Source organism: Sceloporus occidentalis, unplaced genomic scaffold (genome assembly GCF_023333645.1).
Source record: "Sceloporus occidentalis isolate IW3139 unplaced genomic scaffold, rSceOcc1.0.p SCAF_7, whole genome shotgun sequence".
Taxonomy (NCBI): Eukaryota; Metazoa; Chordata; class Lepidosauria; order Squamata; family Phrynosomatidae; genus Sceloporus; species Sceloporus occidentalis.
Window position 1 is genome coordinate 66790783 of NW_028316987.1, and position 23443 is coordinate 66814225.

The 23443-nt window shown below is 39.4% G+C and overlaps 1 protein-coding gene across 2 annotated transcripts in view; it reads left to right on the forward strand.

The window, feature by feature from the left end:
* The window catches only part of SLC25A13 (solute carrier family 25 member 13), a 144147-nt gene that overhangs the window by 2842 nt on the left and 117862 nt on the right, over positions 1-23443 (forward strand). The window contains exon 2 of one of the 2 annotated variants that reach the window (XM_089533193.1): positions 6113-6127. The exons of the other annotated variant lie outside the window; for it this stretch is intronic. Coding sequence (XP_089389319.1) covers positions 6113-6127 — 15 coding nt within the window. The remainder of the gene's footprint in view (positions 1-6112; positions 6128-23443) is intronic. 2 annotated transcript variants of the gene reach the window in all.

The following is a 23443-nucleotide window of genomic DNA, read 5'->3' on the forward strand; positions in this document are numbered from 1 at the left end:
CTCTGATAGAGAAGGCTAAATGTCTCACAAAATTACAGTTCCCAGGATTCCTTAGCGTTGAGCCAGGGCAGTTAAAGCAGTCTCAAACTGGATTATTTCTGCAGTGTATTTTGGGCCAAGGATGTTCAAGGCTTGTTCGAAGACAACATCTTTTCTATTGTTTTCCTTGGGCTAACATTGGGAACACGCGCTGGCTCAAAGTAAACTTTGCCTGCCACACCAAGGTACACAATGATTATTCCACCATATGTCTGCATTCATTGGATATTTTTTTTTCTTCATTTGAAAATGTGGTTAGGTTTACACCTTAAGGTTGTTATAATATAGGGGTGGGAAAAATCTATGGCCTTGGAGAAGCTGTTGCACTTCAATTTCTATCACCCTCTGCAAGTATGGCAAGAGACTTTGGGAGCCAGAGAACCACAGCCTCCCCATCTGCAGCCCACTTACAGTCTGCTCAGTCTGCTTGGCTCAGAAAACTGGCTCCCTATTTCCCAAGGTACACATTCACACCATGTACACTTATTGTGTACATAATTCATGCACCTCTTTGGAAGAGAGATTTGCCTTTTTAAAAAAAGCTCAACTGTTCGTGCCTAGTACAGTTCAAAGAACTGAGAGTGACACAAAGGTCGCTTTTATGTAAGGACTTTGGTTTGAACAGTGGTAGTCACCTGATTTTCTTTGACCATTTTCCAAGTTTGAAAAGTTAGCTAAAAGCTGGTTGTCAGTGCAAAGGAGAAATGTTTGAAAGGTGCTGTGTGGAAAGAAAGAGCAAACCTACTCACATGTTCTCATTGTAAAGTGGTGATGGGGTTGTTAAAAGCTACAAATGTTCTACCTAGAATATTCCTCTTCAAAAGGCCTTATTTCATTTTCGGGGGGGGGGGGCAGGGAAGCTGGATAGAATAGCTTTGGGGGTTTGGGGCGGGGGTTTACTGCTTGCATCACAGAATCATAGATGTTGCATCTTCTCTCCCTTTGAAGACAGGTGCATAAGTCAGCCCTGTTTTAACTTTTTGAGAAGTAGAATTGGAAGCCAAATGCACAATCTAATGCCATAGCTCTTCTTGTAATTACTAAGGAAGCCCTCTTTCAGCCAGCCAAGAAAACAAAGCAAATAAAACAAGAACATGCCATACAGAAGAGTGAAACCAAAGGCCTCATTTGCATGTGTGACTAGATAAGCAAAATATTTATTTATTTATTTAGATAAATAGATAGATACATAAAAATACAGAAGTTTTTAAATGTCTCATTGCACAACCAGTATCAAAGGTATTGTTTTAAAATACTGTTTTTAATGGCTTTTCATTTTAAAATATATGTTTTAAATTGTTTTACTATGCAACATCTGCTCCTTAGTAGCTTAGTAGCAACTAAGTAGCAACATTGGCTGCTTAGTTATATCTGCATAACTAGGCAATTTCTTTTGGCTGGATCCCCCTCACCTGCTTTACTGAGCATTTGCCACACCAATAAAAGGAAGAATACGCTGCTGGCAATCGCATGGGTGGATGATGTTTTTACACACCTTGCCAGCAGATAAAGAATTGCTATACGGATCCTACCTTTGATTGCCACAGCCTTAGTCATTAGAACAATTGATTTCTCTCGATATGGCTGATGCCCAGTAAAGTAGATTCAGGAGGGCAGTCGAGATTATGTCAGTAGTGCCACAATAGTGACTACATGAGAATTGTGAATATGGAGCAGTTACAGATGTATAATTCTAGCTTATGCACTTGTAGCTGATACTGAATGCCATCCATTTTAAATAATTAGATTCTATTTTATTGTTGGCCTGTTGTACATTTTTAACTATACAGTCACCCCTCCTTTTTCATGATGGATCCATTCTGGACCCCCTCATGAAAACAGAGTTTTACCTATATTCAAGCCCCATTGGTTTGAATATGGGTGTGCAGGCGCTCGTCCATTCATTCTCCCTCCGTTTATCCTTTGCACATAAATGAGGGACGTGGGTCCAAAGACCATGAGAATGGAGGGAAGGCTGTATTGCAATTTTAATTTGTAAGCCATATGGAGCCCCAGCCATTGGGAAAAAGTGGTGTATAAATAAAGTTGAGAGCGAGGATGGCATAAAGGTACAAGAGTTGGACTACGACTCTGGAGACCAGGGTTCGATTCTCGCTAGGTCATGAAACTGACTGGACGACCTTGGGCAAGTCACATGCTCTCAGCCTCAGGGGAAAGCAATGGCAAACCTCCTCTGAACATATCTTGCCAAGAAAAGCCCGCTGTAGGATCACCATAAGTTGGGAATGACTTGAAGCCACACAGCAACAACAACAAATTAAGTTGATAGTAGTAGTAGGGCCAATATGGTATAGTGGTTTGAGTGTTCAATTTGGACCCTGCGAGACCAGGGTTCAAATCCCAGCTCTGCTGTGGAAATCCACTGGGTGACCTTGGGCAAGTCACACTCTGTCAGGCTCAAAGTATGGCAACGACAACCCCTTCTAAAGAAACATGCCAAGTAAACCCTGTGATTGGGTTGCTATAAGTCGGAAACTATTTGAAGGCACACAGCAACAGTGGTAGCAGCAGCAGCCAGGTGAGAAGATGGGAGCAGGACTCCCACATTTTTAATAGTTGTATGCAAGAGGGGATTTCAGCAAGGATAGTTTACATGACAAATGACCATTTTCTGAAATTCCCTCCTCAGCAAAACTGTTGAAGGTATAGGAGCTTCTTTTCTTTTAGTCACTGATGTCAATTCATACAGTTATCTAACAATCATCAAGCAAGTACGTGATTTGCTAAGTAAATATAGTAGAGAAATCAAGTGGTGTGCTCCAGCCATTCTCTATTTTGAAATACAGTTGGACCACCACATTTGCAGCTTTGACTTTTGTAGATTTGATCATTTGCAGTTTTGAGCAAATCATGTTCCTTTCAAACTACAGGCTTTTGAAACATATTAAATCTCATCCGAAACATTTTCTCCATAAAAATCAACTCACAGTAGAACTGCATTCCTAAACATGTTTATCTTATGTTTTCAAAATTAACATAGTTCTTCTCTTAACTTGTAAGGAGCATCTAATGGCAAGTTTCCATTTTTTAAAGCTTACACTTAACAAGCTTTGGAAAACCAGAACAGTGACTTACTTCCATCTTAAACTCATCTACAGTGGTCCCTCCACATTCCCTGGGGTTAGGGCTGAGAGACCCTTGTTAAAATTGGGGGGGGGGGGGGGGATAAACGCAAATAAAAAAATCCCTATTCTTTTTACCTAAGAGAACACCTCTCTAGAAATCTCCAGGTCCTCCAGTGCAATTCTATGGTCAACATCTGCTGGATCACAGAATCATGCTGGAGGACCTATCGATCCCTAGAGAAATGTTTTCTCTAGGAACTTCTAGGTTCTTCAGGACAATTCTGTGGTCAACTTCCAGCTGAATTGCACTGGAGGACTTGGGGATTCCTAGAGAAAACATATTATTTCAAACATCTTAAAAACTATAGTAAGAGCTGAAAGGCATGAGCCCTGGAAGACCTATAGCACTTCAAATGTTATTGGACTCGCAGTTTTCCTTGATCTCTGATAGCATAACCAGTAGTGCAAGATGATGGGAGTTCTAGTCCAGTTACATCTGGAGAGCTATACGTCACTTAATCCTGCTGTGGAATAACTTAGGGAGATAAGGCCCGAACAGACAGGCCAAAATAAAACTGCTTCGGGTCACTTTGGAGGTATGCTGTTTAAATGATGCATGTGTCCTAAGAGGCTGGAAGCCACACTAAAGCCACACACCAGTCCTAAGGACTGGAGCACAGCTTTGGCACAGCTTCTGGCCTCTTAAGATGCATGTGTCATTTAAACAGCATGCCTCCAAAGTGACCCGAAGCAGCTTTATTCTGGCCTGTCTGTTCGAGCCCCAAGTTCCATTCTGCTCAAAAGGACTGAGTACTAGTAAGGAGAAATGTATAAGGTTGCACAGAAATACAATAATGGAATCATAGAGTTGAAGGAGACCACAAGGGGCATCCAGTACAACCTCCTGTCATTAGCAAAGCTGATGGGAATCCACCCTCTGTTTAAAAGCCTTCAATCACTGGGTTTTTACCAAGTGGAATCCTTCCAGTGGGAAGTTCTTTGATTCAGTGGAGGCTTCTGACAGTGTAATGGTGAATGGAAGTGGGGTTGTATCAGCTTTCAAAACTACCTCAGAGGACCAGGGGACTCTTTGTATGACTTGTAAAACAAAACATGGAATTGTAAAACAAAACAAAAGCTTCCTTCTTTTTCTGCACCTATAGACCTTGACATCCAGGTGCTCTTTTTGCATAAAAAGATTTCACAGTGGACTTGAACAGCTTGCCTACCCACTGTTTGTAGGGAGCATCAGCTACAACATTCATGAAGTAATGTCAGGAATTCAGAAATATGTGGGAGAAATATCTGTCTAGGCAATAATAAATTAATATACCTCGTTTTTATTTATTGTCTAATGATCTTTCTTCCGAGTAAATGGATTGCTGTGTGATAAAAAAAAACCTGTAATTGACTGCAGCTTGTTGGCCCATGTATAAATACATGATGAGCTGTCCCTGTGTGGGGTTGTTATATTGGTCATGATCTAGGCACATGCTGATTCCTAGATGAAATTTTCTAATTTGTGATGCTGCTTGTAACATTTATATTGAGGTTGCTATACAAACTATATTTACTGGGTAGTAAGATTCATTGACCATAATGAGCTTGAGTAAACATATTTAGGATTGCATGGCAAATTTTTCTTACCAAAGGTTTTTCCAGATGTGTTGTGAGAGTAATGTGTGTATTTCATTTATGACCTGAAAATGCAGGGTATAAAATTTAAATGACCACTGCATTTGAATAACCACTTAGGGCGGTTATTGGTAGTACATTTTGACACAATTGTGTTCCGAGGCATTGGGTTAACTAGATTCTTTTGCAAAGCTGCTGAGTTATTTGTGAGTTCCACCATGGGAGGGATAATATTTTACAAATACCTTGTATTGTGTTCCATGCTAATAAGAACTGGCTTGACTCCCATCACTTTTGGCTAATGAGAGTTGTGGTCCAAAATCCAGAAGGCCGCAGGCTCCCCACCTCACCTTACTGGCAAAAGTAACTCTTGACCACCTGGATCTGCTTTATAATTAGAGAGGATAGAAAACCTTTTAATGATAATTCCAAATCGCTCAAGAGCACAAGCCAGCCACATGACAAAACTTAACTGTGATGAGCATGATTGATTCAGAATTGCTTTGTTTGCCTTATTGTGCCTAAACATTAAGCCATTTTTTCCTTCCAGTTTAATCTTGACTGCATTTCTGGCATTAAATTAAATCAGAACTTAGAAAAATGAGTTTTTGTACTACAGCTTTCCAAGCTGGTAGAGTCTGGGAATTGTAGTCTATAAAATCCTGTCTCTCCCCACTACCTTCTGGGGTCTGAATTAAGCACACGTAGCATTGAAAGTGCCACCAGGGTTTGTTGACATGTGTAATAGAGTGAAACTCCTATTGGCATCCATTACACAGTTTCATAGACAATGGGGGTTTTCAATCCTGTACTGCATCTTCAGGCAATATGTCACTCTATGGTTTTTTCTGCTCTCAGCTTTGTGTTTTCTTCTGTCATTGCAAAGACTAGAAATGTTTGAATGGATGCTGAGTGTTCTTGGAAGAACATTCTGACCACTGGAGTCTTCTTAAATACAAATCCGCTTGTATTTTGAAGGTATTTTCAAGAATCAAAATACTTAGAGGTAACAATGTGCTTACTACCATTCAGTCAAAATCTGTGTTACTTCTTAGTGCCATGTATGGAGACTGGCTGTTTGAAATACAGGCAGTTTTTTCTTTGAGAAAGTGCAAAGCTGAATCATCTAAATAATTAAATTCTGCCAGAAATTACAGAAGTAGATTGAAACGACTGGAGCCAAATAGTTTGGTTGTGTAGTATAGCAGATGTTTGATGATGTATGCAAACCAGAGACGTCAGGGTAATCTGTTTAGACTGAAGTTCAAATATGTTTGAAGGTTTAAATTTGATTTGTGTATGGATTTTCCTCTGATACAGTTTGTTAATATTTATGTCTTTCCCCACTTCAGCCAAACAATGGATTGGTGAGTTATATGCTTTCTGTTTTCTGTCTCTGGCCACATCCTGCATGACTACCTGTATTCATTCATTTTTGTACCCCTTTGGCCTCTTGTAGTCCTTTATATCCAATTGTGTGTGTGTATGATGAAATTATAAAGCTCTTGGCTGATGATTATGAGAGATGTAAATCCAACACATCTCAATGGCTGGCAATCTGTCAGGAGTGCTTTGATTGTGTGTTCCTGCATGACAGGAGGTTGAACTAGATGGCCCTTGTGGTTTCTTCCAACTGTATGATTCAAGGGCAATAGATTTAATAAAGCTAATTTAATCCAACCCCCCTGCTCAATGTAGGGAATGAAGAGTTAAACACATTTCTTGGAGATGGCTGTCTAGCTTTTGCATGAGAAACCTCCAAGAAGAGAAAGCTTAGCTCTAGCCCAGGAGTGGGAAATGTGTAGTCCTGAGGCTGCATATGGCCCTTAGTGGGATCCAGTTTAATTCTTGGAACTCTCTCTTTTTGTCCCTGTATCCTGTACAAGTTTTTGATGACACCCTCTTCCCCAGTTTTTCATCAAAACGTATCCCCAACAACTTTGGGACACTTAAAATACTGTTCTGTTTGGGTGGATACCCCCAAAACAACAAAACAACTTCTAAATTGGCCTCCAAAGACGACCAGGAGTGATGTGATATGGCTAATCCAAAATGGTCGATGTGAAGGTTTGTTGTTGCCCTCCAGAACTGCCAGATATTCAGTGGTGCAGCCATCTGGGCACCAGAGCATGCCAACACTTGCCTAGAAAACTGAGTTCAGTGTTCTTACCATCAAGAAGTTCCTCCTAATCAATGTTTAATAAAGATATTGGTAGAATTTCTGCCTGATTTACGAATAACAGAAAAACTTTTCAAAAGGAAGAAAGGCTCTTAACCTAAACATCTTTTGATACAACAACAAATTCTAGGGACCGATAGCTCTGAGTATGATTTATACTGGGAGCCAGGGTAGGTTTACTATGACTGGAGACCAGGGCTCCAATCCCTGTTCAGCCATGGAAACCTACTGCATGACCTTGGGGAAGTTAATTCTCTCAGCCTCAGAGGAAGGCAAAGACTACCTCTGAAGAAATCTTGCAAAAGAAAACACGCTTGTGATAGGGTTGCCATAAGTCAGAAACAACTTGAAGGTATACAACAATAGCAACACAACAATGATTGTGTAGTGGAGTCTCCTTCCCTGGAGGTCTTTAAACAGAGGCTTGATGGCCATCTGTCGGAGATGCTTTGATTGAGATTTTCTGCATGGCAGGGGATTGGACTGGATGGCCCTTGTGGTCTCTTCCAACTCTACAGTTCTATGATTCTATTATTTCAGTAGGGGGGAAAAAGGAAAATAGTATGGTTTTGGAGCTTTACCGCTGATCATAGATTTCAGTAACTCTTCTAATTTTTTTCATTCTCAAAGAAGATGTCAGAGATTCTATGTTATAGATCCAATTGTGGCAGTGTTAATTTTGGGGGGATGTGGTGGGTGAACCTAGTAAGACAACAGTTGGTTTTCAATATACCTTCCATACTTTTTGATGAAATCATGTGCTAAATTTACTTTATAGCAGTGCTAATCAAACTATCAAACTGTAAGTGTAAGATGTTTTTTCTAATGGCATGCAAAGGATTTTTGCAGCACCTTTGAGACTGTGAAAGAAGTTGTAGCATGAACTTTCATAGGCTTGGTCTACTTCTTCAGATGCATGGAGTGTTGACTCTATGCATTTGAGGAAGCAGACCAAGTGTTCGAAAGCTCATGGTACAACTTGATTTGCTCAGTTAGGCGCGTTACAGACGCGCCAAAGGGGTGTGCTAGGGTTAGGAAGGGCCGTGGTAGGGTTGAGAAGGGGGCGTCACTTCCTGATGCCCCTCAACCCTAGTACGGACCGAGTCCACACGGGGGTTGCCATTTTGATGTTGTGGACGCATAGTGTCCAGACGTCGCACGGTGGAAGTGACGCCGCGAGTGCGCGACTAGTGGCTCGCGGCGCCACTTCCGGGGCCCAGAAAGAAGCCCCATTTCGGCGCTTCTTTCTGGCTGCGCCCGAGAACCGCGCAGTTTGGCTGCTGCAGTCCCGGACGCAGCAACCGGCAGCGGCGCGAGACCATCCATTTTGGGCAGTCTGTAACGCGCCTCAGTTTCAAAGATGCTGCAAGATCCCTTTGCATACAGTTGGCTCTTCTTATACACGGATTTTTTATACACTGATTCAAGCATCCACGGTTGGAAAATGTTCAAAAAAAGTATATATTTACTTTGATTTTCCATTTTTTTTATGAGGGACACCATTTTGCTATGTCATATTTAATGGGACTTGAGCATACATGGATTTTGTTATACACGGGGGATCTTGGAACCAAACCCCTGCAGGGTCCACTGTAATATTGCAGACTCATGCAGTTATGTCTCTGAATTCTACTGTTTTTGTTCTAATAGATATGGTTTAAAGATGTGTCTATAACCAAGGGACATACTGGATCTAGGTGAATGAGGATATGTAAACAACTGGTATTATCATTGCTGTGAAGATTATGGGTACTCTTAGTAGACACTGTAAAATAAAACATATCTGTTATTCCCAGCTAATGTAGAATCAGTGGAATTTATACAAGTGTTGATTTCCAAAGTTCCCACTGATTTAGTGCATGTAGTCTAGTTAAACTACAAATTACATTTAGCTTCTCTTATTCCAAAATGATCTCCATATGTGTAAAGCCAGTTAGCTGAATATATTTGCTTCCTTCCCAGACCATTTCTTCTTTCTTTTCTTTTCTTAATTTTAGAGTCTTGTCATGTCTAATGTAGGCAATATTTTGTTTATTATATGCTTTCTTGCAAGCAACACTTTTTTTACAACTGATCTGTGCAGGTTTAGCGAATGTGGTGGACCTTTTGTTCTTTGTAGGGAAGAAGGACACTGTTTCCTAAATGTAAACATTGCATGCTCATATTGTGGCATGTTCTGAGCTGTGGAGCATTAAAAAGTACATGCCCATTTCTTAACAACAGAATTTCACTAAGATAATGATATTATAGTAAGAGGCCTAATTGGGTTCTGTCCATGATCTGTAGCTGTCTTTGTAGCATAATGTCTAATCCTGTCCAGGTCCTGGAGGAGTTAGTTAAGAGATTAAACACTTAACATACTGAAATCCTCAAGTGATAGTATGGCCAAAGGGAATTTAATGAGTTGGGACAATTTTGTAATACACTTTAGTACTTCAGTTGAAGTTAAGTTTTTAAATCTCTTCTAAATATTATAGTGTAATGTAACTGTTTAAAAATGCATATGTACTTAATAGCATTAGCATGAAAAACATGCTTTTAAAAGTCTTTGTTATAAATAGTGGGGAAATTGATGAAATTATCATTCACTCTTTGTTTAAATAATGCACTGGGTACATTTTTTCTGTCCATCCCTTAAAAGTTTGGTGTTATTAGATAGCCTCTGACCAATTTCAACTTTCTCTGAAAGAAATGTAGCATTAATAAAAGAAGGTAAGGGATACGGTGATAATAAGACTTGCAGATATGTCATCAGTAATGCTAATATTCTGCACTAGAATATACATTAGGTAGCTTTTCAGAGCCAGAAGAAGAAATGGAAAGCTTCTATGCTGGAGTCCAGGAGGAAACTGATTATGTACCAAAACAAGACTTATTGTTAATAGGAAATTGAAAAGCAAAAGTGGGAAACAGAGCAGAAATCAGAGACTGTAGGAATATTTGCTCTATGATCAAGAAATGAAGCAGGGAAGCAATCAGCTGAATTTTGCAAGGCCAACAGTCTGTTCATTGCAAACAGATTCTTCAAGTGACCACAGAGGTGACTGTATACATGGGCACCACCTGATGGCCATAGAAGTCAAATAGACTGCATAACTGGAAGCAGAAGATGGAGAAGCTCCATTATTTCGGGGGGGGGGGGGGAGACCAGGAGCAGATTGTGGCACAGGCCACAAGTAAAAATAAAGAGTAAAAATAAAGAAGAACACTAAACCAACCACTGTGCCAAAAATACAACCTGAAGAACATCATAGTAGAATGTAAAGATAACATAAAAATAGATTTGCACTATTAAGCCTAATTGATGGGGAGTCAGAAGTCTGGACTGAAGTCAGGGATATTGTCAGGGAGGAATGCAAAGAGATACTATTTGCAATCAAAAAGAAAGAGAAGCCTCAGTGGATGACACATTAAACTGTTCAAGCAGCCAAGAACAGATGAGAAGCAAAAATAAAAGGTGACAGAAATAGAGCCAGAACCCTGAATGTAACTGTTCAACAACTTGAGAACTAGTAGTCAAAGCAGAAAAATAGGAGACAACAAAAAAGGAAGAACAGGAGACATCTTCCACAAGATCCAAAAAATCAAAGGGGAATTTAATCCAAGAGTGGGAATGATATGCAACTTTCAGGGCAACACATTGCATAACCAAGCAAAAATAAAAAAGATGATAGAAACAATACACTGAGGGAAGTATATGAAAGAGATGAAAGGATGGATAACAGATGAATGACTCAGTCAAGGAGGCCATGGCACTGAGTCTGCAAGACCTGAGCTGGGATGTTGATGATAGGGTAACTTAGAAGTCTCCCATTCACAAGATCACCCTAGGTCTAAGTCAAATTGATGGCAGTTGACAACAACAAAGCCTACAATTCCTATTATTTCAAGCTGCCATAGGGGGGCACAAGATTGGGGAAGGCTGAATTAATGAGAGCTGGGGAAATTATCTTTCTGGGCTATAATTCAATTTTGGGATTCGTTGTACATAAAAATCTACATCGTTTTCAAGGTTTGAATGTATTTGGCTATAGTTTGAATTTTATGGTATGGGGCATGAGATTTTAATTTTTAAAGGCCAAGTTTAGAATAAACATCATGGACAAGTGATCCAGTTGAATGCAGGCCAGGCACTCAAAGAGAATCAAATTGCACACTTTTTTCTCCTAGTCAGACAATGCACAGCTTTCCATTTTTGGAAGAAAAAATCTACTTAATGCACCACAAATCCTTAAATGATGGATGAGGAAGAACATCTTTGTTCGTGGGCAAGTTTGCATCTGTGCATGGCTTACTTAAAACTAATACGTTCAGGCTCAATTGCCTCTTCTTTATCATGGTGCCCGAGGAAATATGTTGAATTGCGCTTATGCTCAGATGGATACATATTGTTTCACTTTACTTTGAGTGTTGTGTGTGTGTGTGTGTTTGTGTGTGTCACAGAGAGAGAGGGAGGGAGGGAGGGAGGGAGAGTCAACATTCAGTGACAAACTAGCTTGCAATATTACCTTGTTCAGTGTGCAGTGAACTGCTGCCTGTGAACAGCACCCAGTGCTTCATATCTTATAACTGAAATGTTTGAATAATTATAAACGAATTATAACAAAAAGGAGTCTTGTGGCATCGTTTGAAACACACTTAGTTTAGCATTAATTTCAATGGATTATACTCACCTTCCTCAGAAGCATGAAGTACAAGCATATGTACCTTCGGTACATATATGAATACAACACTCTCACACATGTCTTTGTGTTTAATATTGTACTTTATGTGCCTGGAGAATTGGATTGTAATTTACAAAAGGTCATGCTAAAATAAATCTGTAAGAAAAGATGCCACAACATACTTTTTTGTTACTTTGGTCATGCTTCAATCAATTATAAAAATGCCATAAGGGATGTGGTGTGAAAAAATGCTATGATATAGAAGCCATAACTCTTTCTGAGAAGAATCCAAATTGAATACATGTACATCTCACTGTAAAGTGGGGATTCCATGGCATGGGATCGCACTGTAAGTTGTTGTTGTTTTGGTGGTGGTGGTGGTTTGCCTTCAAGTCATTTCTGACATGGTGACCCTAAGGCAAACCTATCATGGACCTTTCTTGGCGAGATTTGTTCTGAGGAGGTTTGCCATTTCCTTCCCCTGAGGCTGAGAGCATGTGACTTTCTCAAAGTCACTTAATGCGTTTCATGGCCAAGTGAGGGATTGAACCCTGCTCTCCAGAACCATAGTCCGACACTCCAGCCACTACACTATGCTGGCTCTACTTACTAATGTCTGAGATATGATGGTGGTGAAGAGTTCTGAGGATACTGTGGACTGTTAAAAAGACAAATAAATGAGCCCTAGAACAAATCAAGCCTGAACTCTCTGTAGAAGGCAAGATTGTTAAAATGAGGTTGTCTGTCACACTTTGTCAATATCATAAGAAGATGACTCATTAGAAAAGACAATAAGTTGAGGGAAGTAGGGAAAAAAAGACTACATACCAGATAGATAGCCTCAGTCAGGAAGCCAAAGTCTCGAGTCTGCAACCTGCAAGCAAATTGAGGATTGGGTGACTTGGAGGACTCTCATTCATAAGGTTGCCATAAGTCAAAGTTAACTTGAAGGTGGCTAACAGTCCCATCAGTATTAATGGGAAACATGTTCATATACAGGAATATAATCCTGTTTGACACTATGTCTTCCTGCTGGGTCATTTTAATATGGAACAGGGGCCTCAACCCGTAAGTGCCAGACCTGCCACCACAGTTCACACCCTTTTCTATCATCTTGGGTAAAAACAGACATTCAGAACAGTTAACAATCCTGATGGGAAGGCTAATTTGGTTGGGAGATATTTGCTCTGTCTCATTCAATGGGGATTGAGTGCAGTCTTCCAGGTGTAATCATCCACTTGTAGCCTACCCAGGTTTTTACACATTTTCATGACTTGTATTCGCCCACAAAAAAAAAGAAAATTGCTTAAGGAGGACAAGGCAGAATAGCTGCACTCTGCTTCTTGATTTCTGTCCAGGAGCTCCATAGAACTCTTTAGTTGCCTACCTTAGTGTAGGACCAGGCAGCTTATTGTTCTCTAGATGTTTAGTACTAAGGTGGGTATACTGAGACTCAATGCAGTTTTATACCTGTTAAAATGAACATAAAAATTAACAGCATATAAAAGTTAAAAAGCAATTAAACCATCATAAAATTCAGACCAGTTTAAACAAATTAAGAACAATCAATAAAAGTCCAGTACCATGTACAAGAACAGTTTCCCCTGAAAAATCAATTCTCAAAGGCATGATGAAATAATTTTTTAAAACTTGTTTTGTATTTGCATCCATGTGCATTGACCATTAATTGTATTTTGCTCTACATAGGTGTTCTGTAAAGCGTTTTCATAATACAAGCATAATGTAAATCCTCATCCAAAACTTAGACTGCAGTGAGGCAATGTACAATCTTAGCCAGAGTTTGCAGTTCCCATAATTCATCACTCTTGGTTGTTTGGCTGAGGCTGATGACAATTACAGGCCAACAACAGCTGGAAGGCTGTGTGTTGCCTATTTTTCCTTGTAAACAGGATCAGCACTCTTGCTTGGAAGTAAGTGTGATTAGGAAAGGACCATGGCTTAGTGGCAGAACACATGCTTTGCATGCAGAAGATTCTAGGTTCATTCCTTGGTATCTCCAGTTATAAGGCGAATCAGTCATATGGGGAAACATCAGCCTGAGGTCCTAGAGAAATGCTTCCAGTCTGACAAATTCTTCAAATTAGAGGCAATGAAACAATATTGGGTTAGATCGAGGTGGGTAACATATAAGTCCCAAAAGTGTTTTCTGGGGTACACAATTTTTACACCACTGAGTTTTAGCAGGAGACTGCTAAAAATCCTTAAAAACAAGCTGAAAGTCATTTATTTTAAAGGAATTTTGTGTTTTGCTTCTGAAATTCTGTATGTGAACTGGGAAAGCCCTGCTGAAATGAACATTTCCCTCTTGTTTCAATGCCATTTCCAGGTTTCCCACTGAAACATCTGCATGATTTGCTACTGAATTTCAGGGGTGGGGTGCGTAGAACAAAAATTGTCTCTGGACCAGTCAAAGTTGCCCATTCCAGGTTAGATGGGCAAGTAAATTTACTATGTACAAGGTAGTTGCTTATGCTACTATGTTCCATTGAAATTACTGGAGCAATTTTACTTTGAATGTGTCTGGTGTTGGATGATGTTTTCAAAGAATAAAAATGCAATTTAAATTTCTGCTGTATACTTGTGTTTGAAAAATATCCATCCGTCTCCGTCATTTTCTGAGATATGAAGCTGCCCTTGTAGAAATAGTTTATTTTGGAATAAAAGAAATGGAAACTGTAGCTTTGTTAAAACACTAAAAAGAGAGCTGCCAGTACATTTTTCATAACATTTTAAAAATAATTTCATGCACTTTACAGTACCTTAGAAGCACACAGCTGAGTCATATACTTTACCAAAAATGTTGCTTTGGTCTGCATAAGTGGTGGTGAAATAGGATAAAATTGCTCATAAGAAGTAGGCTGCTGGCATTTATCTGTCTTTAAAAAGAAAACAAGAAAATAGCACTTGAAAGTGGGAGTGGACATGTAAAAATGATGAATGTTGAAAAGAAAATGGATTGTAAGAGTGAACCATGTCACTTTAAGGTATGACTGGCAAGCTGACAATACAGCTTGAAAAGACTTAGATGCTGTACTTAGTAAAACAGGAAATATTTGATAACCTTGTTTCCAGTTGCTGCCGCATCATGGGTAACTTTGAATCTCATATGGTCCGCAGCATTGGGTGCCAGAAGGTTTTGTTGCAACCGAGCCAGGGCTCATACGGTCACATAGTGGATGGGAAGGGTCCAGTGTATAAACACATAATTTTTTAAAATGAAGTAGACAACCTTGTATGTGGCAAAAGTGAAGTCACTTCTGAAGAATTACATTTTGGTACAATTTTTGTCTACATCAAGAAATCTTTTTCATAAAAAGAGATAGCACATCAAAGAGAAAGCAACTCTATCCCAACCTTTTCTTCAAATTATTCTGTGCAATTTTGGAACTTTTTATCAGAAAGGGTGACATGTTTCTGTGTTCCCATATCTGTATTTTAATATGATATAGTATGGTACTCCCAAGAAGGTATCTTGCTGTTTCTGATCTACATCATACCACTTGTTTATTCTTTCTTCATCAAGTCAGCTTTGACTTCCAGCATTCCTAAGAATGAGAGACTTTCAAAACATACTGTTACCAGCAGCCCAGCTCAGGTCTTGAAAATTCAGGACTGTGGCTTCCTTGATTGAGTCCATCCAACTGTAATGTGATCTTCCTTTTCCTCTACTGTCTCCCACTTTGCTAATCATTAGTGTCTTTTCTAATTATTCTAATGATAATGTTATCTCATGATACAAAGTACAAAAACCACTTTGGCTTGGGTTGTCCCCATGGGCCAAAAGGCATGGCTTCTCCTCTAGCCTTGCATCATCTAGTTCAGTCAATGCAGACCAAATCCTGGTAGACTGGATACAGATCTGGTGGATCTGGCCTGATCCTGGAGTAAACAACTTAACCCAGAGTAATATAAATATTGCTTTACCATGGAGTTTATTATTATTATTAAAGTTTATTTATATAGTGCCATAAGTTTTACATGGCGCTTTACATAGCCATCAACCAAGTCAGAGATAAAAACCTGCCTATGGCATCAAATCTAAAATCAGAAAGCAACAAAATTATAAAATAACAACTTAATATTAAAATAACTCTAAAACAGTAGGCTATAAAAATAATACACACCAATACATACTTATCTAATGGTCAAATAGAAACTGCATGGCAAACTCCCACTGTTTACGTGCCACCCTGCATTCTTACCTTGCCATGCATTCCTCCTGCTGAGAAGCCCCCTGTTTCTGCCTCTGATTAGAAAAAGGGGTGTCTGACCTTGCAGGTAGGAGGCTTCTCAGTTGGAGTGATGACACAGCAAGGTAAGGAGCCCACACCTGTCCTGGGTCGGTGTGGGGATGGATGTGTAAACACCCTCCTGCCAACACAGGGACCAACCTGGATGAGCACTGGGGCTGGGATAGCACAGCCTCTGCCCATGCTATCCTTGCCTCTCTGCTCAGTCCCTAAGTAAAGTTAGGCTTAATTTGCTATAGGACCCATTTGTTGGTCATTTTGGCAGCTCATGGTATTTGTAGAACTCTCCTTCAGCACACATCTGAAATGAGTTGATTCTCTTCCTGTCAGCATTCTTCACTGTCCAGCTTTCACAATTATACATAGAATTCAGAAGGGAAATGTCATGGATGATCCTGACTTGGCATTCAGTAATAATTCCTTAATATCTATCCTCCCAAGTTGTAATTTTCTGATTTGATCCGTGCCTCCAGCTTGATTTATGACTCAGCCAAGTAAGAGAAAGTCTGATTATTTCAGTGTTTTCATCATCCACTTTAAAATTATGTAAATCTCCTGTGGTCATTATATTTTTATTTTTTAATGTTTAAATGTTAAGTAATATATGCCTATTTTAAAAAAGAAATACATCATTCTTTTTCTCCAGTACTGTCACCTTTTGGTGCTTCTTTCCTTGATCTATTTACAACAGGGGATGGGAAACCTCTACTGATGGGATTGATGTCCAGCAACTTCTAGAGGGCTACATTTTCCACACACCTGATTAGCAGGATTTTATAAAATTGTGCCCTTCCTCGATGATGCCTGAGATGGTAAAATACATGTCACCTCTCAATATCTTATTCAACAAGAATGATCAAATGTGGCAGAATGAAAGGCATTTAGGAGTGATTCTCATAAATAGGAAATGCCTACATAGTCCCAGTACATTGCACAATGGAAAGCAGATTAGAGTTTCACAACTGAGATGTACTTCTGTTGAATAATTTTCACATATCCATTAAGGTAGTCTCTCTCTATTTTTTCCCACTAACATTAAGTCTGCCTGCCTGTCGCTTCACTTTTTTATTTTTTAAATAACATAATCTGCCAGGATGTGTCAGTTTAGATAGAAAGTGTCTCTTAGTGATTATGATTTAGTCCCATATTGATACCAACTACTTTTTCTTGTTTCAAAATTGAAATGAACCTAACATTAATTATGTTTTCCTAGGGCCATTTTTGATAGTTTGACAGCCAATAACTGTATTTTAATAGCTAGACTGTATTTTTCAATAGGACAGTCCAACATTACTGCAAAATATTAGGATAACAATGATAATTCTCAGGGATACTACAGTGGATAACCCATACTGTTTAGTTCCTATGTTTTAAAAAATCTTTGAGATTTTGAGACTGGGATGCTTAAGTGGTAAGGCCATTGTTGATCCATTGTCATATGTTTTGTGAACATTCAGACATCTGCAGTCTCAACTTGACAATAGAATGTATGCAAATTGTTTGATTTCTTCATGTCAGATTGTAAGCCTAGAAAGAGGAGGCATCATGTGGTGTGAGGAATGGCCTATGTTAGTGACTCGCCAATGGTGGGGTAGGGAGTGAGAGTTGCTCAAGGAAGGGGCAAGACTTTGAGGCTCTGATTCTCCTCCTCCTCCCAAACTTTTTTGTATGTAAGAGCTACAGGTGTATTGAGTTAAATAGAGTCAGCTCTTTGTATCTGCAGGGGTTCCATTCCAGACCCCACCTCATGGAGAGCAAAATCTGTGGGACTGCAAATTCCATTCTATCCAATGCCAGCACAATGTGCACGCAACAGTGTTGGTGCGGCCATGTGCACGCACTGCTATTGGGTAGAATGTTGTGGGGCCATCTGCAGATGCTCCAGTCAATGATGGCAAGCCTGTACAAGAAGAGAGTTGACTGTATTGAATTTACTTAAATGAAACTGTTCTAATTTGGAAAGTATGTATGTGGTAGATGTGGCACCTGCAACAAAATATTGCAGAATAGAATGCTGCTATTGAGGTTGATGTGCAGCTAGCCATGTGGTCTTCAAGGATACTCTATTCGCATCTCCCTTTCTTTGTTCTCTATCTCCCTTCACCATCCCCAATGGCACTTCACCCATTTTCTATAGTCGTGCATCATACTCATTCCTCATTTGTTTTTGATATATGCTTTTATATGGAAATTAACATGTTTGTCTTTCTGGTGTTGTTATTGTGTGCCTTTTAAGTCATTTCCCACTCATGTGACCCTAAGCGCAAACGTATCATTGGGATTTCTTGGCAGGTTTCTTCATATGAGGTTTGCCATTGCCATCCTCTGAGGCTGAGAGTATGTGAGTTGCCAGGGTCACCCAGTGGGTTTACACAGCTGAACAGGGATTTGAACCCTGGTCTCCAGGGTCATGGTCTAATACTCAGATCACTACAATATATTATAATGGCTGATTGTTGAACCCTTCATATATTTGCTTTTTAAACAATAAAAACAAATGTTCCTGCTTTAAAATCAGTTGTTGTGAATAAGATACAGTTCAGTACACCATCGTCTCAACCATTATTATTAGGTATGATGTTGTGGAAAGGAAGTTTGTAAAGATTGTTCTGGTCCTTTATGCCTTGTTTTAAGTTGAATTGAATGTCAATTTTGATATCTTAATTTTTTCCACTGCCATCAGTTGATCTCATAAAAACAAATAAATTTGGATGTGGGCCCAGAAGCAGAGAGCAAGATGTAAATGTAACACTCTACAGACAAACACTATATCTAATATTCTTTAGTTGGGAAGGCAAAACAGATCCCCAGACACAATGGTTTCTGAACCAAATTTGTGCTTCAAGGCTTTCAGTGCATGAACCCATTTGAATTGCTATTAACAGAAACAGTTGTTGTTGTTGTTGTTGTTATTGTTTTGTAGGAGAGAGAAAGTTATAATTGATTCATATTCCTTCTGTTGATTGTTTTTAAAAAAATGTTCAGCACAATATTTTCTACAACCTAGTTAGACTTTTCTAAATGCTTAAGAATGTTCTTATTTTGCACATCCTGAGGACTCTCTGTTGACACTTCAGTCTAACAGATAAAATACATGCTTGCAGTGATGAGCATTGGAATATGACTTTGGAGATCAGGGTTCAGATCCCTGTTTGGCCATGGAAACCCGCTGGGTGACACTAGGCAAGTCACACTGTCTAAGCCTCAGAAGAAGGCTTCCTGATTGAGACTATCTATCTGGTATGAGGTCTTCTATTCCTACGTCCTTCAACCTTACTCAGCATTATTGTCTTTTCTAGTGAGTCAAGTCTTCTCGTGATATTGCTTAAGTATGACAGCCTCAGTTTAGACATCTTGGCTTCTAGGGAGAATTCAGGCATGATTTGTTGTAGGGCTCATTTATTTGTCTTTTTAGCAGTCTATGGTATCCTCAGAACCCTTCACCGCCACCATATCTCAAATGTCTGCTTAGTGGACATTAAGTAGGTAGAGGCAGCATGGTGTAGTGGTTGGAGTGTTGGACTATGACTCTGGATACCAGGGTTCAAATCACCACCTGGCCATGAAACCCACTGGGTGACTTTGGGGAAGTCACACACTCTCAGCCTCAGAGGAAGGCAAAGGCAAGCTCCCTCTGAAGAAATCTGGCCAAGAAAAACCCATGATAGATTTGCCTTAGGGTCACTATAAGTCAGAAATGACTTGAAGGCACACAACAAAAACAATTTATCTTTGTATCACAATTGTAAAAAAAAGTTATATACCACTGTCTGTAGCAGAGGTGAGGAATGCCAGATGTTGTATGATTTAAACTACCAATATTCATTACTGTTGGCTGTGTTTACGAGGTATGTGGGATGTGCAGTCCAACAACATCTGGACAGCTGTGCAATTCCTACTCTTATTCTGTGACCCAAATCTAAGAACAGACCCATTAAATCAGTGGAGTATATAGAAGTGTTAACTTACATTCACCAAATGATTCAGTAGGTCTACTATACTTGGGACTGGTAATTGCATTTAGGATGTTTCATTGCAAGAAAAATTCTAATGTATATATTCATTAATAGTGCTTAGCTTCTAAAAGGATTCTGCATTAGCGGCATGGTACACTCAGTTCACACGAACAACAAAGTATTGTTACTTTTGGTTGCAGTTCAGAGCCTGTTGAGGCCAATGGCAAATGTTCCATTGATTTCCACATAGCTACATTTCATATCCTTGAATTGAGTTGACTCAGACAGCTACATCTTGGTTTATTGAGGTGAGACAGGCACTGAGCTTTCCACCCTTTGTGCAAGCCGTGATTAAAATATAACATTACATATAGTGTCCTGTTTAGACTGAGTCTGGAAGTTATAGTTGCCAGCTTTGAAAGAGTAAGAATTAAAGAGGGAGGCAATAAGAAGGTAAGGTAAAATAAAAAAACTTTACACAACTCATGACAAGCCAATGTGAGTTGGAAATATAACTTTTCTTCTATAAGGCCTTGCATCTAGGTTGTTCCATGAATCTCTGTGGTTTGAGATCCTGGCTGTTGCCAACAGTAATAACCTTAACTTTCTAGTTTGGACAAAATGAGAGACAGTGGTTAATTAGAGTCTTCCTTTAGGAGAAGACTAAATGAGCAAAAAAACAAGGCAAGGTCAGATAATCAGAATGTGGCTTATGATTGCAAGTGCATATTTTAAGACAATAAAGTATCCTTCTATTGTTTCTAACAGCATATATAAATTTCCAAGTGCCATATTTTAAATACAAAAATATTTTTTATTAAATAAACCCTAGTCAGATTTTCCTCTTTCTTCCATGCATTACCTTTGAACTAAAATGTTATGAGTGTTCGTTTTGCTTTTACTTTTGAAGAAAGCGCCTTGACTTCATGTCTTTTTGCTTTCTCTTTTATAATACAGTCATAGTGTTACTTGTACCTTATGTTGCCTACATCCGTTACACCAATGCCTTTTGTTCTTTTTTTAAGATCCAAGAAATGTATTCATGCATAAACATGGATTTGTACCCACTCACACACCAAGTTACTAAGGTGTAGCATTTTGAAGAGACATGCACAGGCAGATCCAATTATAAATACAATCTTTAAAAGTTAACTTCTGTGCTCAGTAAAAAAACAACCACAAAAACACAACACTGGAACAAAATGCATTTACTTGTCAGTTATTTTTACAGTATTCTTGCTACTCAATTATTACTTGGGGCACTTCGTGGGAATTTATTTTCTCCAGCCCTGTTCCTCCTGTATGTTCATGACTAAGATTCAACAAACCTTCATAACAAATCACTGTAACCGACTTTTCAATATTATTTCATCTCTTGTTCACTTTATTCAGTTTGCACTATTGTGTGAGGCAGATACCGTACATCAGTTCCACAGCAACACTGAAACTTTTCAGTGTAAGACTTACATTTATCAGTTGGGCAAACTCAGTGTCTACTTTGCAGTGATGGATGCCTGTCAGGCTGTTAGCAATTTGTTTGTTCTGTAATCTTTCCCAACCATCCCTTTTTCATTGCATTATAGATGAGGAAGAACTTGTTCAATCCCCAACCCCCACCCCCTAAGGCTTGCGCTTCTTGCTGAGAGAGATGAATGTGAGAGATGCATGGTCTTCACCCGATTCTTCTATTTAGGCTTGCTTGCTTCTTGTTCTGAAGTTTGATCAGTTTACAGTGAATTTTAAAAGAATTTGAGAAGAGCTCTCTAAGGCCTGTTACAGACTGCCAAAATAAAGCTGCTTTGGGTCTCTTTGGAGGTATGCTATTTAAATGATGCATGGGTCCAAAGAGTCCAGAGGTCGCACCAAAGCCACACTCCATTCCTAAGCACCAGAGTGCAGCTTTTGGTGCAGCTTCCGGATTCTTGGGATGCATGCATCATTTAAATAGCATACCTCCAAAGAGACCCGAAGCAGCTTTATTTTGGCAGTCTGTAACAGGCCCAAGTCATTCAAAGTGAGCATGAGGAGGGCTATGGGCAGAATGTATAAAAGTTACAGTATATATTCGACTATAAGTTGACCTCATGTATAAGTCAAGGGCAGGCTTGGGGGCCAAAATTATGCATTTTGATATGACCCGAGGATAAGTCAAAGGTAAAACTTAGGGAAATGTAACAAAGGATCTAAAGGATGAAGCAAAGGCAAGCAATACCAAAGAACTTTCAAAATTCCAGCAGACATAACTTTGTGCTCCTACTAAAAGGCTGGATGGATGAAATAACAGATGAGGGGGTCAGTGCTTCCATGACAGATTGTCTTTCACCAGGGGATGGTTCCTTTTTAAAATAAGAGTTAAAGTACAGTACCGACCTGTGGATAAGTTGACCCAGGTTTTTCGGGTCAATTTTTAGACTAAAATTTCTAGACTTATACATGAGTATATACAGTACTTTTTGGACTATAGCTCCCCAAATTCTCCAGCTGACATGGCCAGTGACTCTGCTGGCTAGAAATCATGGGGAGTTGTAGTCCAAAACAGTATCTTTTCCATTCTCTGTGTATGGAGCTGTGTGTTCAAGCTCCACTTGTAACTTTCCCCAACATTTCAGAGCTCAGTTCAATAGGCAGCTTCTGATGTTCTGTTTACATGCTAGAAAGACAGAAATGGTGAGAAGTCTGAAAGGATATTTACAAAACATACTTACAGCATACTTACAAGACATGCTTAAAGAGAACCAGATCTATTCAAATTTCAGTGATTCTTAGCAAGATGGATCTTAACTGAAAACCTTACTCACCTGTTAAGGAATTGTCTAATAGAACTTCTGGATGGATCAAGATTTCTAATGTGTATGTGTATAGACATGTATGCATACTTCCTTTCCAAGCAGGATGAAAGCACGCTTTCCTCGACATAAAAATTAAGATCAGGGTGTCATACTGCTGGAATCCATTTTTAGTAACAAATAGCTCTATAGCTTTCTCCCTTTGGGTATTTAAATTAAAAGAGGAGAGAGAGCAGGGTCACACAGATTAGTCTTTCTGTCATCATCAACATGGGGGAAGGACAGTATGTTGGAAACAGATGTAATGGGTAAAGCTTTCTATTTGAGCCCTGGTGGCGCAGTGGTTAAATGCCTATACTGCAGCCACTCACTCAAAACCACAAGGTTGCGAGTTCAAGACCAGCAAAAGGTCTCAAGCTCGACTCAGGCTTGCATCCTTCCGAGGTCGCTAAAATAAGTACCCAGATTGTTGGGGGGTAAATTAGCTTAAAGTTGTAAACCACTTAGACACTGCTTAGGCAGTATGAAGCGGTATACAAATGAAGCTTGTTTGTATGTTTTATTTCTAGAATATACATTTGTGGTGGGCAGAGAAGCTATTCAGGTATCTTTCAGTGGCAACCTAAAATTGAAGTTTTTAAACAGTTTGTAAGTACAGTTTGAATCTGACCTAGGCCCGAAATACACGGTCCAAAAGCACCACCTTTAGGCCGATCTGGGGGCGTGGTGTACAGATGATGCATGCCCTCAGATCGACCAGAAGCCAGCTAATGTGTTGCAAAAGGACTGCAACCCCCCCCCCCCCCCGCTCCTTGTTGGTGGTCTGT